This window comes from Hyperoodon ampullatus (genome assembly GCF_949752795.1).
Source record: "Hyperoodon ampullatus genome assembly, chromosome: 3".
In the NCBI taxonomy this organism is placed as follows: domain Eukaryota; kingdom Metazoa; phylum Chordata; class Mammalia; order Artiodactyla; family Ziphiidae; genus Hyperoodon; species Hyperoodon ampullatus.
The window spans coordinates 93,499,179-93,515,892 of NC_136916.1; the positions used below are offsets into that span (position 1 = coordinate 93,499,179).

General features: G+C 44.7%; 1 protein-coding gene across 1 annotated transcript in view; it reads left to right on the plus strand.

Moving 5' to 3' along the window:
* The window catches only part of PPIP5K1 (diphosphoinositol pentakisphosphate kinase 1), a gene marked incomplete at both ends in the record, with an annotated part of 51,566 nt that overhangs the window by 12,132 nt on the left and 22,720 nt on the right, over positions 1-16,714 (plus strand). The window contains 6 exon segments of the mRNA XM_079698820.1: positions 1,639-1,788; positions 2,416-2,506; positions 5,417-5,542; positions 6,259-6,321; positions 9,828-10,010; positions 11,495-11,632. Of these exon segments, the coding sequence (XP_079554946.1) occupies positions 1,639-1,788; positions 2,416-2,506; positions 5,417-5,542; positions 6,259-6,321; positions 9,828-10,010; positions 11,495-11,632 (751 nt within the window).

The window sequence follows — 16,714 nt, forward strand, 5'->3', positions numbered from 1 at the left end:
GAGGTTAAAGAGATGCCAGTGAGGGGTGCCTGAGAGATAAGGACTTTTAGAGATGAGATTGAGGAGGAGGCCTCTGGATGAATTTGAGAAGGCAGTTCTTTAAAAGGAAATATAGTAGAAAAGCATGTACTCTGGGCTAAAATCCCAGTCTGAGCATCAGACGCTGTGTGATCTTGGACAGGTACCTTCTCCAAGCCTAAATTTTTTTCATCTGTAAAATATAAGTAATACTCACCATATAGATGCTTAGTAAACAGTAACAATGATAACAATATAGTTGATATTGAAGGCCAGGCCCCCTCCATCTCTTTGTTGTCTTGGGTAAATATTAAAGCTCAGATTGTAGTAAATATCACTTTACTAAAAATGGCACTTTAATTTAACCTCTTTAGGGTTATCTATACTCTCATCCCAGAAAGGGAATCAAGTCTCGAGGTCTATCTGTCTCCCCTTTGTTCTGATGAGGTTTATCAGTCTGGGCCTGGGTTCTCCTAGTCCTGGTTCTATTTCTCTAGCCTAGAGGAAAGGACTGTTGTAAATCTCACATTGTGTCCTGGAGTAAAAAACAAAGTTTTGGTCTTTTCCTGGAGAGATCCTTTCCCTCTTTGGCCCAATGACACTCTTTTTGACCCCATGATTTATCCCTGTCTCAGGGACCATGACTGTCTATTTTGGGTCCTGCTTTGACAGATGAATCCGTTCACTTGGCTTGGTGCCTGCTCTCTGTCTTAAAGGAATTGGTCTTTCCATTTTGAAATATCTCAGAAGAATCTATAACTAGCTTACATAGGTTCAGACAAAGGTTTATGGTTCAGATTTTGGAGAATGCTGAGAAGACAAACTGCAGTCTCTCTTCTAGACTCATCCTTTTCTTCCTGATTATTTTAAGATGGACTTGAGGTCATGAATACTCAGAGTTTCCTTAGGTGGGGTATGCATCATATTTTCTTTGAGGTGTAAGTTAACTTAGTATCAGTACATTAGTACACTGCAGACTCATGTGAATAGATCAAATGGACAGAATGACATATGATCTTCCATTAATAAACTGCTCCTCCACATCCAGTGTCTTCCCCATTCACATCGTCTGCCAGTCTCTGGCACTATTATGTTGGACCCCCATTTTTCTTCTGATTTAAGCAGTCAAGAGACAGGCAGAGCAGAGCTCTCAGTGTATCATCTCTCAGACTTGATGAAATTGACTTCTTTCAGGCCTGTAGGAAGCTTTCTGTTGTAATCAGATTTCTTCCTCTCAGTTACTAGTGCTGTTTATACCATGGCTACCCAGGATGATGGTTGCCCAAGATATGCTCCTCAGCTTTGCAAGAAAATCTTCTCTCTGCTCTTTGGTCATACAACCTTTTAATATTAATATTTCCTCTCCGTGTTCTATAAGTACAGGCATTGGTAGTCTTATTCTTATCCACTACAACCCTTCTTTCCATCCCTTCTTCTCCTCTTGTCATCTTATATTTTTGGACTGGTTTAGAATACAAAATCTGTGACCTTCAGAGCAGCTGTGCCCTAGGCAATCATCCTCTCCAGCCTTACAACTGCCTCTGCCCAATGGGCCCAGGGCTTTGGGGAGCCTGGGGGTGTAAGGAGCCGTGACCGGCTTTCCACCCGGTCTGATTGCAGGTCATGAACATGCAGTGCACGGGGAACCTGGACCTGATCCCCTTGCGGGGACGGCGCCGCCGGAGGTCAGGGGACCTCCCCCGGCCTTCCCCAGCCATCGGCCTACAGCCCCGGGCTGTGTCCGCCACTCACCTGGCATCCTGCACACAGGTGTCCCTCCATACTTCATCTTCCCTTATTGCCTCTGTCTTTGCCTTTTGGGATTTAGGGACTCAGAACACTGTTGAGGGGGTTGTGTGTGTGTGTGTGTGTGTGTGTGGTGTGGTGTGGGTTGTGTGATTGAGCCCTTGTGGGCTTTTCAGAAATCCGTTTCATGTCTCCAGGAGTGGAGGGGAGGGCTTTCGGTTCAGATAAGAAACTGAGTATGGCTGCCGTAGCCACAGCTGTCCCATGGAAAGAAGAGAGCGTAGCCAGACTTCTTATTGTGGCTGAGCTATTGTGATTTGCTTTCTGAGTTCTGTGGAGGGATAGAAAAGATTAAGGTACCCTGCCCTGCTAAGCACTGAGAATGGTTGAATAATGATTTCTCACATTTGGGATTAGAGGGCTGTAGGGACAGGCATCTTGGAAATAGAAGTGCTTTCTAGTATAGAAGGATTCCCTGGACAGTTTCCTCTGTAAAGTATACTCTTAGACTTTGCATTCTTCTTCCTCATAAAAATCCTTAAACTTCCTGACGTTGCTTGGTTTTGTAGGGGCAGGAATTCAGGACCTGGGTTTTAGACTTCTCAGTTGAGGTGGCAAAACGGTAATTAACATAGAGTCCTTTTTCTCCAGGTGCTTTCTGAGACTTCATCCTCCAGGCCTAGTGGCTACCGACTCTTTTCATCTTCACGGCCACCAACAGAGATGAAGCAGAGCGGCCTAGGTATGGTTTTCCAGCATCTCTCATCTGTTGTTGGGAAGGGGTGTCTGTCTGTTCTTTAGAGTTTTATTGTGGGGAACCTTAGTCATGGGAGTTGGAGTCATCTAGTCAGTGGAACTGTTGGGTGGGGCTAGGGAGGATGAATTGGGAGAAGCCACATGTAGGTGTGAACTTTGATCCCAGATGATCGTTTGTTTGTATTCCAAGAAGGCGTCTGTCTTTTGGTTTACTACACAACCCCCATTTCTCTGGCTGAAGGGCATTTTTCTGGCTTCCCCTCTTATTCCTTATCTGTCCCTTCAGTCTAGCCCAGACATTTAGGGTCCATGGAGACTCTGACTCTTCAGAGTTTTCAGAGACAAAGCTATAAATAGAGGCACTTGTGAGACGCTCCCTTCCCTCAATAACGGTCATATTCACATTTGGAGAACTTGTGCCATGTCTTCCTTTCAGACCTGTGTTTATTACATCCTTGCTTTGGCCCCTCCTACCTCCATGCCCTCCCCTTCATCCTCTCTTAATCCTGTAATTCTTCTTCCTTCCTTCCTGAAAATTGAGGGACAAATCTGAGACTGGTGTAGTGGCAGAGGCTTCTCTCAGGACTTTGAGGGAATGTCTCTTGATTTTTTTGATTCCTGGAGAGGGGTGGAGAACATCATGCAACCTTTCCTAAGAACACAGACTGCAGGAAGGACCAAGCCTCAGAGGGTATTGTATTCTTTGGGAATGGGGAGGGGTCCTTGGGAGGGACTATCTTTGAACACAGCATCTGTGAGCCATTAACCAGAACTGGCAGGTAGAGACAGTGGTGTGGGGTCTAGACTGGGTCCCCTGGCTCTTTCTATCTTGTCCTATTATTCTCTCCATTTAGCTCCTTTCCTTTTTCTGTTACCTTTCTCCTTGGCACCCAATTTCTTGGCCCTACAACAGTCAGCATTTGGACCAGAAATGGGAAGAAAGGTTTTTAGTAATTTTCCAGGCTAATTTTATGGGAGTAGATTGCCTTCTAGATCCCTAAAATGAGGTAGATGGTTTGGTGCATGAAAAATAAATGACAAATGTCTAGATCTGTGAATATGGACTTTTTTCCCAGAAACCCCAGAAGAGAATAGGTTTCAGGTAGGTGGGAAAGAGGATAGATGTGTCTGGCCCAGTTAAGGGGGAGTGCTGTCAAGAACAGGGCAGAGGCATGAGTCTGGTTGACAGATGGTGGTGGTAAGGTAAAGACTACCCCCTGAGATGATCCAAGACTGGACACGGCAGGATTGGTGGGACTATGCCAGAAAATTATTTCGTGGAGGAAGTAAATGTAGAACAAAGCTTGAGGGTGGGCTGGGATACAGCCAGCTAGTTCCAGCTTCTCTGAAAAAAGCAGACATATTTAGCAACCCTTATTTCTCTCTGGAACTCTATTCTTGAGCTTGTTTCAATGTGACAGGTAGGAGAAATTGCTGCGCAGAGGAGTGGTCCTTAATTCCAGGGTGGAAATTATCAGCCATCTGAACTTCTTTTTTTTTTTTTTTTTTTTTTGAACTTGTTGATTTATGTGGTGACCCTGAAATGCTGGGACCCCTGAAACCATATCCCCTCTTTGTGGGCTCAAAGGAAACTGACGTCTCCACTCTGTCCATTTCCCCTATGAATGTTAAGTTCCCAAGTCAAACCCAGGGTCTTGGCTAAGATGGATTTGGAAGTAGAGGAGAAAATTCCACAAACTGGAGTGTTAATCTTGTTTCCTCCTGCCCATTCTCTCCTTGTGGGCTATAGTAGGAGATGGGACCATGGGAGTCCCAACCCTACTGTTGATCAGATACTTGGGACAGTGACTAGCTTGATTTATTTGCTTCTGGGATTTTTCAAGTTTTATTTACTCCACTTACTGTCAAGAGTTCTCTTTGCTTTCTTTGAACTTATGTGTGTGGGCATCTGGCTTTGAGCACAGGACTTACAAGACAATAAACTTTCGAGAGTAGAAAAAACATCTTTTTCGCTGTTTTCTGCTCACGAGGTTCTCCTGAGTAGGGTGTTCAACTCTTAGTAGGCATGTTCTGCATATAATCACCGGACCCTTCACATGCCTTTCAATTTGTGTCCATTTTCACTTCAGAAACAATGCTCTGTTTCTTCTTGATGAAAAAAATTACTATTTCTTTTCTAACTGAACACAGTTGATCCTGAGTCAGGAGACCTGGATTCTAGTCCAGCTTAACTCCTAACAAACTGTATGACCTTGAACAAATGAGATCCCTTTTGAATGTCAGTTTCTTCATCTCTAAAATAAGAAGGCTGAACTGGATGATCTTTGAGTCCATTCCAGCTTCAAAAACTCAGTGAGTCTCATACTTTCTTGGGAAAGGTAAAAAGGCCTAAGGGAAAATAGAAGGGAGGGAACATTGGATGAAAAACTTAGGAGGAATTGGAACTTATGAGAACTTTGAATTTGAGTTCAGTACTCTAAACTTAGTCTCTAGTTTCAGTCAAGGTTTCTTTCCTTTTAAACAAATAAGGGACTCGATTTCTGGGTTCTTCAAACCCTATATCCAGCATAAGGAGCACTGAATTAAATCTAGGGAGATCTAGAGGAATCTACCTATTCTTTGAGCATTCCTGAGAGCCACCTAGAGAGCATAGTTCATCCCTTTCAGTAGCTTTGAGTCCCCTAATATGACTAACCCTGTATTTGTAGTGGCCTCTTGTATCTGCCAAGTAGACTTTCAGGAGCATCCTCACTTTGCTTGCCCAGTGTGGCTGTGGACAGTAGTGAAAGCTGTGTGTGGTTATGTGAAGTGGCCACGTGGTGGTGGCTCTGAATGGTTATGTGTGTGTGTCCTGACGTTGTCATGTGAAATTGTGCGTACTTCTGTGTGGTAATTGCAGCTTTGCGTGGCTACTAATGCACTCCCGGCCTTGCAGGCTCACAGTGCACGGGGCTGTTCAGCACCACAGTGCTGGGCGGCTCCTCCAGCGCCCCGAATCTTCAGGACTACGCCCGCAGCCAAGGCAAAAAGCTACCACCTGCCAGTCTGAAGCACCGAGATGGTATGTGGGTGGGTTTTGGGGGGCAACTCTTTTCTTCATTTGTCCGCCAGCAAGGACACAGCTCAAGAACAATTCACGCTTAAGATGGCGCTGACACTAGCCTTATGACAAGTTTTCTGCATCAGTTATAGAGGGGAGAAGCAACCAAGACCCCATCCACCCCTCCATTTGCATTCCCTCTCGCCATACAAATACTACTTATTTATGCTTATCCCTTCATAATCAGCCACATACAGCCCTGCTACATCAATTTACTCCACCTTTGTATTCTTTCCTGGATTCTGGCCTGTAGGGGTAGGGACCAAGGAGGAGGATCCACGGTCAGGAAGAATGCAGTGGAGCCTCAATTAAAATCTAGGAAATCAGGGATGGGGAAGTTGTTCAGCCAAGGCAGGAAAAATGATATGGAACGAGACTGGGGGAAGTGATGAAAGTTTCTACAAAGATTTTATTTCTTTGTAAATGACCAAAAAGAGGACGTGGTGGTGAGATTAGGGTTGTTTGTGGGGCCGTATTATGGTAGAGATGACACATGGATTCCTGAGAGGAGATTATCCAAAGGAAAAGATTGAAATGTGGTAGTAAGGAATCTACGGGGCGGGGGTGGGAGCAGGTCATATACTAACTGTAAAGAACAGAGTATATTGTGAGCAAATTCCAGAGCAGAGGGTGGGGACAGCGGTGGGTATAATCCCCGTGATGTCTTTTCTCCCCAGAGCTCTTGTTTGTCCCGGCCGTAAAACGATTTTCTGTGTCGTTTGCAAAGCATCCGACTAACGGTACGTTTGCTTCTGACTCAACGTCATTCCTCCTCACCATGTCACCTCCAGACACTTAACCTCTGAGTTCTGACACTGACTTTCCCTCTCCCTCCACTGTGTTGACACCCTGCTGTCTCTGAACCACTCACTTATTGTTGCTCTTGGGATATATCACTTGTTGTGACAGACCTTAGCCTTGGCTGCAGCCTGGCTGCCCGATTCCTGGGGCAACTCAAGGTCTTATTTCCATGGTCACCATCATCACCATTGTGTCACTTTTTTCAGCATCATCACCGAAACATGAATTAAACCTCTTCCTTTCCCATCACATGACTGCCAGGCTTTGTACAAACATGATAATGGTTCCCCTTCTTAGAAAGAGCGTAGTATTACCTATATCATCCCCATTTCTTCTCTCTATTTGTTTCCCCAACTCATCAGCTTATGTAATTTTGATCTTCCTGTTTTTTCACCAGCTCTTTTGTTGGAGTGGATGACTAGTTTGCTTCCCTTTTGGAGCAGTGCTGCAGTTCCCAGTTCCCAAGCCTACCCATAAATGCATTAGCCTTGAGTATATTGTTTTCCATCTCCATATTCCTATCTCCTACCATTGTGTGTATTTTGTGTGGCTCTTGTGCTCCTGACATCTGCTTTACGTCACTACTAACCTAGGGTCTGGGCCTAGAAAACAGGAGTCCAGATTGATTTGGGATACAAGAAAGAACAAAAGGAGTAGGAGGTGGTAGGTAAAGGAAAAAGAATTGTGCCTTGAGGGTTTCCATGTGGTTTCCATGTAGCCCCAGCCTACTTATGGCACTGCAGTCTCCAGGAAGGGGAAGTGAAGAGTTGAGGTGTCTACTGGAGATTCTGGGGGAGCTTAGGAATAAATAATATTTCAAGAATACTGAAGAACAGGGTCTGCCCACACTAAGGTGGGAGAGTTTAGAGATCTGCGTAAACCCAAAACTGAAGGGCTGTGGTCTCTTTGTACGGTATGGCAGAGGAACCCAGGACTTACTCCTTGCTTTAGCCTTTATATCCTTAGTTTCTCTCTGCATTGTATCTTGTCTTCAAGGTAAATCCAGTTTTGTTAGATACGATTTTCTTCTGTTCAAGAGCTAAGACTCTGAGGGAGGTAAAATTGGCCTGGCTTTCCTGGCTGAAAAAACTCTAGGTGCTGATCACCTGCTCCTTAGACAGTGGCAGCCGCTAGATTTTAGCCCAGTCAGGCCATACATCTCCACTAGGCACTGGTGAAATCTCCCTATGTTGACTAGCTTGTACTTGCTCAGTTTATACCCGTACCCCCCACCTGCACTCTTGTTTGTGCCTGTGACAGGAGCTTCCCATTCAGAGTGGCGTGACTGTGCCTGCACGGTTAGCTTCAAGCTCTTCTGGCCTTCGTGCCACAGTCATCTCCAGAGTAGACCCTCAGGCACCAACCCCAACACTACAGCCTGGGATTTGGACTTAGGAGACTTGTTACTTAGGGAACAGAAGATGGTACTAGGAACTTGGGCCCCTGACATGAGAGCTAAATCACAACTCTCCTAACTCTTAGGCTCTGTGAGAAAAGATCCAAATTCCTAAAACAGATCCTCAAACCTATATATCTCTAGTTCCCTGAAGGCTTGGTTAGCAGCCTCACCAGTAAAGAAGAATTAATTCTACCAAAAGGGGGAGAGGAAGAAAGACCTGGACAATTATAGTGCAAGAGAGTAAATTCAAGATCTCCTCCAGCACCCTGCACACAACCTCAGGGCTCTGCTGGCCTTTGTTCTTCTTGTACTTGAGCCTGGAGGCTAAAGCACCTGAGAAGCCGGAATCTGGGATCTAGGAGAAAAAGATTTGGAGCTATTATGTCTCTTGCTGAAGATTATCTAGATTTAATTTGGCCCTCAGGACAATATGAGGGCTCTACCCCATGGCCACATGTTACTGGACTGACCCAGCAATTACAGAGTGGATGCTCTGTCTGCAATTGCTTGCAACAGATTAGTCACAACAATGTGCCAGCCTACTGTCCATCACCACCATCTCTTTGCCATGATGTGTGGCTTTGAAATAGCAGCTGGAAGAACTGGACCTGGCTTTGGAAAGGAGGCAAGGCAGTGCTACTTCCTTGCTTTGATGGGAGAACACCCCTCAGCCCATCCCTCCCTCTATTCCTGATAAGCTTCTGTCACATCCTGTGACTACAACAAGTATATAAGTATGGCCCATTAGTAAACTGCATGCTGAACTTACCAAGGTGAACTAATATAGTGGGAAAGAGACTGTGTCTCTCCCTCATCCAGAATGTCAGAGTGTACCCACCAGATTTGCCAAGCTCATTCTCTTCTAGGGACCCATACAACTGTGTGACCATTGGTGCAGAAATCTCTCTTGACATCCAGACTAAGGTCTCTGGAAACCATAGTCTCATGGGATCACCCTGTGGAGCCCATTCTGGTCTGGGAGTTCTGAGCAGTCATCCTCAGCTACCTTGATCCTACTTTCTCTGTACCATATTCCTGTTATCAGTTAAGACCCCGTACCTTTTCCCCAAGATCTTTTTCCTACTGTTCCTCTTAAACCCCCTTCCACATGCCTTTCACTGTCTTCAACCGTTTGCAGCTGAATCGCATATATCCACAAAGTTTGCCAACCAGCTAAGGTAGTAAGTAGTTTCGTATTAAAGCTTTTCCACTCATCTAGCTGAACAAAGTGCAGTTAAACTTACCAGCAGTGGGAAGAAAATATAAAATTATCTCTTTTGGCTTCTATAATTGATACAATGTCCCCCAAGACTTGTGCAAACGTTTTTTTAAAAGTCTATGTATTTGAACAAGAATGAAGGATGATTAATCAATATTGGCATTTTCACATATTGATTCCGTTTTTTACATGCTGTTTTAAAGGACACCTGGTTTCCCGCTAATCTACGTCAGTTACCTAACACAAGCCTTGTCTGTGGCTATCTTAGAGTCTGGTCCAGGGAGCCCAGCCTGAGTCCTTAGGAGCTTTTTTAGCTTCAAACTTTATCTTGATAACCTATACCACTCTTGACCCTCTTCTCTGAGTGACTTCAAATCTTTTCATCTCTATCCCAACCTCATAAATACATTCGTTTGAGAAACAAGCCCTAACTAGGGTTTGCCCAAGAATGATTGGGGACACTGGAGTTCCTAGCTACAGAACTGCCAGCTCACCCCATCCAGAACGATGTGACTGCTGTCTGCAAGCACTGACTGAATTGTGCACAACGAGAAAGGAGAGGGCCTGCTGTATGATGAGGTCTCACATGCCCCTTCTTCTAGACTCACTTCTTTTAGACTTCTTTTAGCATGATGCCAATACTCTTCTCCCCTGCAAGAGATGTCCTGTGGCTCTGACCATCTCTGCTTCTCTCTTAGCTCACCTTGGAGCTGAGTGGCCCCACCTCCCAGGAATGCTTATGTCATCCAGTACCCTCCTCATTGTCTCTCCCTCTTCTCTTTCTTTATCTTTGTGCTTCCTGCCGTGGTTCCCCCACCCCCTCCAAGAGCTGCTGGATGACCAGCACCCTGTGGTCCGGTTGCTGCGCAGTTTTTCCTCTGACTGCACAGGGGGCTGGCCAGTCTCCTTGGATGCCACGCTGGCGCATCACCTGCACCAGTGCTCCTACCACCTGCGCCTCTTCCGGAACTGGCTGCACTCAGGCCAGGATGATCCTGAGTGCCTCTACGGTACCCCCTGCCACTAAGCTGGCTGCTGCCACTACCCTGGCTGGGACTGACTGCTTTGCTTCTTGCACTTTTGGCAGGAGAGCCCACCTATTCCTTTCTCCTATTTACTCTAAGGTTATGTGACTTGCATTTAGTTGCTTGGATGGGATTGGGGCCAGACTGCCTGGTAGCTGTAGCGCTGGCTGCTCCTCCCCTTCCTGTTCTCCTTCCTCACTGCCTCCTAATATTACCTATTCCCAGTGCTATTCGGTACAGGAGTAGTCTCTTGCCCTGGAATCTATTCTTATCTCTATGACCCTCTACTACCACCATCTTCAAATCCAAATGTTTTTCTAACTGTTCTGAGAAGCTGGGGACTGTACCTCTCCTGCCCTCCTGCCACTAGAGTACAGGGGGAAATTGAGGCACAGAGGTCTCAATGGAATCCTTGAAGAAAACAAGGGCCGAAGGTTAGAAGATGGTCAGGTATAATCCTTTCGAGTTATATAGGTTTTAATCATTGTCAGACAGGAGGCTGTGTCTTGAATAGATATTGCTGTCCTGCCTACCTTTAATCCATTTAAGGAGATATAAAGGAAGCATAGGAAATATTGGGGACTAAAAAAGTGGTTGAGATGTATGCTTCTTGATCCTCTAATGGGGGCATATTTTTTTTCATCAACAGGCCCTGGGATTAGAGTTACACATTTAGGTTTACCCTTCACCCTACAATGTAGATCTACATTGGAATTGTTGGGTTCAGAGCAGAGAATCGGTATTTATTCTTTTTTCTAGGGGGTTTGCCTCATTTTCCTGAAGGAATAGAGAAATACTAGCAAGTCTGGGGTCTTCAGTGAGAGCAGAGGAAAGAAGCTTTGAAGTGATGAAAATAACCAAGAAAGAACTTCCATCCCCCAACCTGTTCATACATGCGGTTTTCCTGAGCTGAGCTTCATGTGTATTGCATGCCCTCCTGCTTCCGATATTCTAGCCTTTCTACCCATATCCTAAATCTGCATGAACCCCTCCTCAGATCCCAAGCCCTCCTCCTTAATCTGGTTCTCTTGTACATGATCCCTGAAATCTGCTGTTTTTTCCCGGCTCCATGACCTCCCTACCTCTCATTTAGACCTACAATTTCACCCCTTACCTCTGGACCTTTGTTTTATTTCCCCCAGAAAGTACAAGAGGAGTGTAGGTGCTTACCCTATTGGGATTCTGTTGATTTTTCCATGGAATATTGCAGACTTTCCATAGGTAGGATAAGAGGTGATTTGATTCACCCAGAGGCCTTAGCAGGAAGACTTTTTAGAAAATCTGGAGGTGACAAAAATAGACTCCTGTAGGGGCTCTAAAGAGTTCCCTCTCCTGAGAATCTTGGATACCCCACACTCCAAAAGCCACAGACACTTCTGATGGTTCTCAGGGACCCTCCATGCTTCCTTGGCCAGCTGGGGTATATCCAGCAGGAATAACATTGACTTTGCCCATCTCTTTTCTAACAGGATTTGAAGGGTGCTCCATGGTGCCTACCATTTACCCCCTGGAAACACTACATAATGCCCTTTCCCTGCGTCAAGTGAGTGAATTCTTGAGTAGAGTCTGCCAGCGCCACACTGATGCCCAAGCACAGGCATCTGCAGGTATGGAGAATACTCTTATCTTGTACCACTATCTCTGCCCGCACTCCCATGCTTCCTAGAACATGAGTAATAAATTAAAAAGATAGGCACTCTGAAAAACTAGACTTGAAAAGATGTTTAATTGCGTAGGTTAACTCAAAAGCATAGAACTATCACTCCTTCCAAAGTTAACTTATAAATTTAATGTGATCTCAATAAAAATAGTACTGTTTTTCTAAAGTCAGACAAATTGATTTTGAAGTTGTCATTAAAAAAAAAAAACAAAAGCAAGAATAGCCAAGGAAATCTTGAAAAGAAGAGCAATGAAGTCATGCTGGCCCTACCAGATTTTAAAACATTTTATAAAACTTCTATAATAAAAACAGTGTAGTATTGGTACATGAATAAATAGAGACCAAGCAAACAAAGTAGAAAATCCAGAAATAGTTGAAGTTAGCATTTCAAAATACTAGGGGAAAGACAGCCTTTAAGAAATGGAGTTGGAAAGTTAGTAGAAGGAAAGAAATCATAAAGATCAGAGCAGAAATAAACAGAAACAAAGAAAACAATAGCAAAGATCAATAAAACTAAAAGCTGGTTCTTTGAGAAGATAAACAAAACTGATAAACCTTTAGCCAGACTCATCAAGAAAAAGAGGGAGAGGACTCAAATCAATAAAATTAGGAATGAAAAAGGAGAAGTTACAACAGACACCGCAGAAATACAAAGCATCCTAAGAGACTACTATAAGCAACTCTATGCCAATAAAATGGACAACCTGGAAGAAATGGACAAATTCTTAGGAAGGTATAACCTTCCAAGACTGAACCAGGAAGAAATAGAAAATATAAACAGACCAATCACAACTAATGAAATTGAAACTGTGATTAAAAATCTTCCAACAAACAAAAGTCCAGGACCAGATGGCTTCACAGGTGAATTCTGTCAAACATTTAGAGAAGAGCTAACACCCATCCTTCTCAAACTCTTCCAAAAAAACTTCGGAGGAAGGAACACTCCCAAACTCATTCTATGAGGCCACCATCACCCTGATACCAAAACCAGACAAAGATACTACACAAAAAGAAAATTACAGACCAATATCACTGATGAATATAAATGCAAAAATCCTCAACAAAATACTAGCAAACAGAATCCAACAACACATTAAAAGGATCATACACCATGATCAAGTGGGATTTATCCCAGAGGTGCAAGGATTCTTCAATATATGCAAATCAATCAATGTGTTACTGCATATCAACAAGTGGAAGAAGAAAAACCATATGATCATCTCAAAAAAAAAAAATGGAGTTCGGGGACTTGCCTGGTGGCACAGTGGTTAAGAATCCACCTGCCAATGCAGGGGACACGGATTCGATCCCTGGTCCGGGAAGATCCCACATGCCACGGAGCAACTAAGCCCGTGCACCACAACTACTGAGCCTGTGCTCTACAGGCCGCGTGCCACAACTACTGAAGCCCACACGCTTAGAGCCCCATGCTCCACAATAAGAGAAGCCGGAGCCGGAGGAAGATGGCGGAAGAGTAAGACGCGGAGATCACCTTCCTCCCCACAGATACATCAGAAATTCATCTACACGTGGAACAACTCCAACAGAACACCTACTGAACGCTGACAGAAGACCTCAGACCCCCCAAAAGGCAAGAAACTCCCCACATACCTGGGTAGGTCAAAAGAAAAAAAGAATAAACAGAGACAATAGGATATGGACGGGACCTGCACCAGTGGGAGGGAGCCGTGAAGGAGGGAAGGTTTCTACACACTACAAGCCCCTTCGAGGGCGGAGACTGCAGGTGGCGGAGGGGGAAAGCTTCGGAGTAGCGGAGGAGAGCACAGCAACAGGGGTGCGGAGAGCAAAGCAGAGAGATTTTGGCACAGAGGATCGGTGCCCTCAGGCACACACCAGCCCGAGAGACTTGTCTGCTCGGCCGCCAGGGCGGGCGGGGCTGGGAGCTGAGGCTCGGGTATCGGCTTTCAGTCGGAGCGCAGGGAGAGGTCTGGGGCTGGCGGCAGGAAGAGACCCTGAAGGGGTTAGTGCTAGCCCGGAGGGAGTCCGGGGAAAGGGTCTGGAGCTACCGGAGAGGCAAGAGACTTTTTTCCCTTTTGTTGCCTGGTGCGCGAGGAGAGAGCATTCCCCTCCCTCCCCTCTGCCTGAGTGAGCCAGAGCCCCCGAATCAGCGGCTCCTTTAAACCCGTCCTGTCTGAGCGAAAAACGGACGCCCTCCGCGACCTACGCGCAGAGGCGGGGCCAGGTCCAAGGCTGAGACCCGGGAGCTGTGAGAGCAGAGACAGGGAAATCTCTCTGTGCAGCCTCCGAGGCAGCGGATTAAAGCTCCACGGTCCATTTGATGTGCCCTGCGTCTGTGGAGTGCATGAATGGACAGCGAATCATCCCAAATTGAGGAAGTGGACCTTGAGGACAAGATTTAAGACTTTCCCCCCTTTTTTTTTCCTCTTTTTACAACGAATTATCTCAAATTAAGGAGGTGGACTTAGCAAGATTTCAGACTTTTCGCCCTTTTCCTCTTTTTACAACGAATTATCCCAAATCGAGGAGGTGGACTTGGAGAGCAACATTTTTGATTTTTCCCCCTGCTCTCTTTTTGTGAATGTGTATGTGTAATCTTCTGTGTAAGATTCTCTCTGTATAGCTTTGCTTCCACCATATGTCCCAGGGTTCTTTCGGTCCGTGTTTTTTTTCAATAATTACTTTTTAATTTTAATAACGCTACTATATTTCATACTTTATTCTATTTTACTTTACCTGCTCTTTCTTTTTTTCCTCCCTTCCCTTCCTCCCTCCCTCCCTCCGCTCCTCCTTTCCTTCTTTCTTTTTCTTTCCTCCATCCCTCCCTCCCTCCCACCCTTCTTCTTTCCACTTTCTTTTTCTTTCCTTCCTCCCTCCCTCCCTCCCTCCTGTCTTTCTTTCTTTCTTTCCTTCCTCCCTCCCTCCCTCTCTTCTTCCATTCACTCTTCCTTTTGCTTTCATTCCTCCCTCCCTCCCTCCTTTCTTTCCTTTCTTTCCATCCTTCCTCCCTCCCTCCTTTCTTTCTTTCTTCCTTCCTTCCTTCCTTACTTCCCTTCTTCCTTTCTTTCAATCTCTCTTTCTTTCTTCTACTAATTATTTCTTTCTACTTTTTCTCACTGTTATTCTGAGCTGGGTGGATGAAAGGCTCTTGGTGCTGCAGCCAGGAGTTAGTGCTGTGCCTCTGAAGTGGGAGAGCCAACTTCAGGACACGGGTCCACAAGAGACCTCCCAGCTCCACATAATATCAAGCAGCGAAAATCTCCCAGGGATCTCCATCTCAACACCAGCACCCAGCTTCAGTCAACGACCAGCAAGCTACAGTGCTGGTCACCCTATGCCAAGCAACTAGCAAGGCAGGAACACAACCCCACCCATTAGCAGAGAGGCTACCTAAAAACATAATAAGGCCACAGGCACCCCAAAACACACCACCAGACGTGGACCTGTCCACCAGAAAGACAAGATCGAGCCTCAACCACCAGAACACAGGCATTAGTCCCCCCCACCAGGAAGCCTACACAACCTACTGAAACAACCTTAGCCACGGGGGACAGACACCAAAAACAACGGGCACTACGAATCTGCAGCCTGCAAAAAGGAGACCCCAAACACAGTAACATAAGCAAAATGAGAAAGCAGAAAAACACACAGCAGGTGAAGGAGCAAGATAAAAACCTACCAGACCTAACAAATGAAGAGGTAATAGGCAGTCTACCTGAAAAAGAATTCAGAATAATGATAGTAAAGCTGATCCAAGATTCTATTTCCCAGATCCAAAATCTTGGAAATAGAATAGACAATATGCAAGAAACAGTTAACAAGGACCTAGAAGAACTAAAGATGAATCAAGCATCGATTAAAAACACAATAAATGAAATGAAAAATACTCTAGATGGGATCAATAGCAGAATAACTGAGGCAGAAGAACGGATAAGTGAGGTGGAAGATAAAATAGTGGAAATAACTGATGCAGAGAAAAATAAAGAAAAAAGAATGAAAAGAACAGAGGACAGTCTCAGAGACCTCTGGGACAACATTAAACGCACCAACATTCGAATTATAGGGGTTCCAGAAGAAGAAGAGAAAAAGAAAGGGACTGAGAAAATATTTGAAGAGATTATAGTTGAAAACTTCCCTAATATGGGAAAGGAAATAGTTAATCAAGTCCAGGAGGCACAGAGAGTCCCATACAGAATAAACCCAAGAAGAAATACGCCAAGACACATATTAATCAAACTGTCAAAAATTAAACACAAAGAAATCATATTAAAAGCAGCAAGGGAAAAACAACAAATAACACACAAGGGAATCCCCATCAGGTTAACAGCTGATTTCTCAGCAGAAACTCTACAAGCCAGAAGGGAGTGGCAGGACATAATTAAAGTGATGAAGGAGAGAAACCTGCAACCAAGATTACTCTACCCAGCAAGGATCTCATTCAGATTTGATGGAGAAATTAAAACGTTTACAGACAAGCAAAAGCTGAGAGAGTTCAGCACCACCAAACCAGCTTTACAACAAATGCTAAAGGAACTTCTCTAGGCAAGAAACACAACAGAAGGACTATACCTACAATAACGAACCCAAAGCCATTAAGGAAATGGGAATAGGAACATACATATCAATAATTACCTTAAATGTAAATGGACTAAATGCTCCCACCAAAAGACACAGAGTGGCTGAATGGATACAAAAACAAGACCCATATATATGCTGTCTACAAGAGACCCACTTCAGACCTAGAGACACATACAGATTGAAAGTAAGGGGATGGAAAAAGATATTCCATGCAAATGGAAATCAAAAGAAAGCTGGAGTAGCAATTCTTATATCAGACAAAATAGACTTTAAAATAAAGACTATTAGAAGAGACAAAGAAGGACACTACATAACAATAAAGGGATCGATCCAAGAAGAAGATATAACAATTGTAAATATTTATGCACCCAACGTAGGAGCACCTCAATACATAAGGCAAATACTAACAGCCATAAAAGGGGAAATCGACAGTAACACAATCATAGTAGGGGACTTTAACACCCCACTTTCA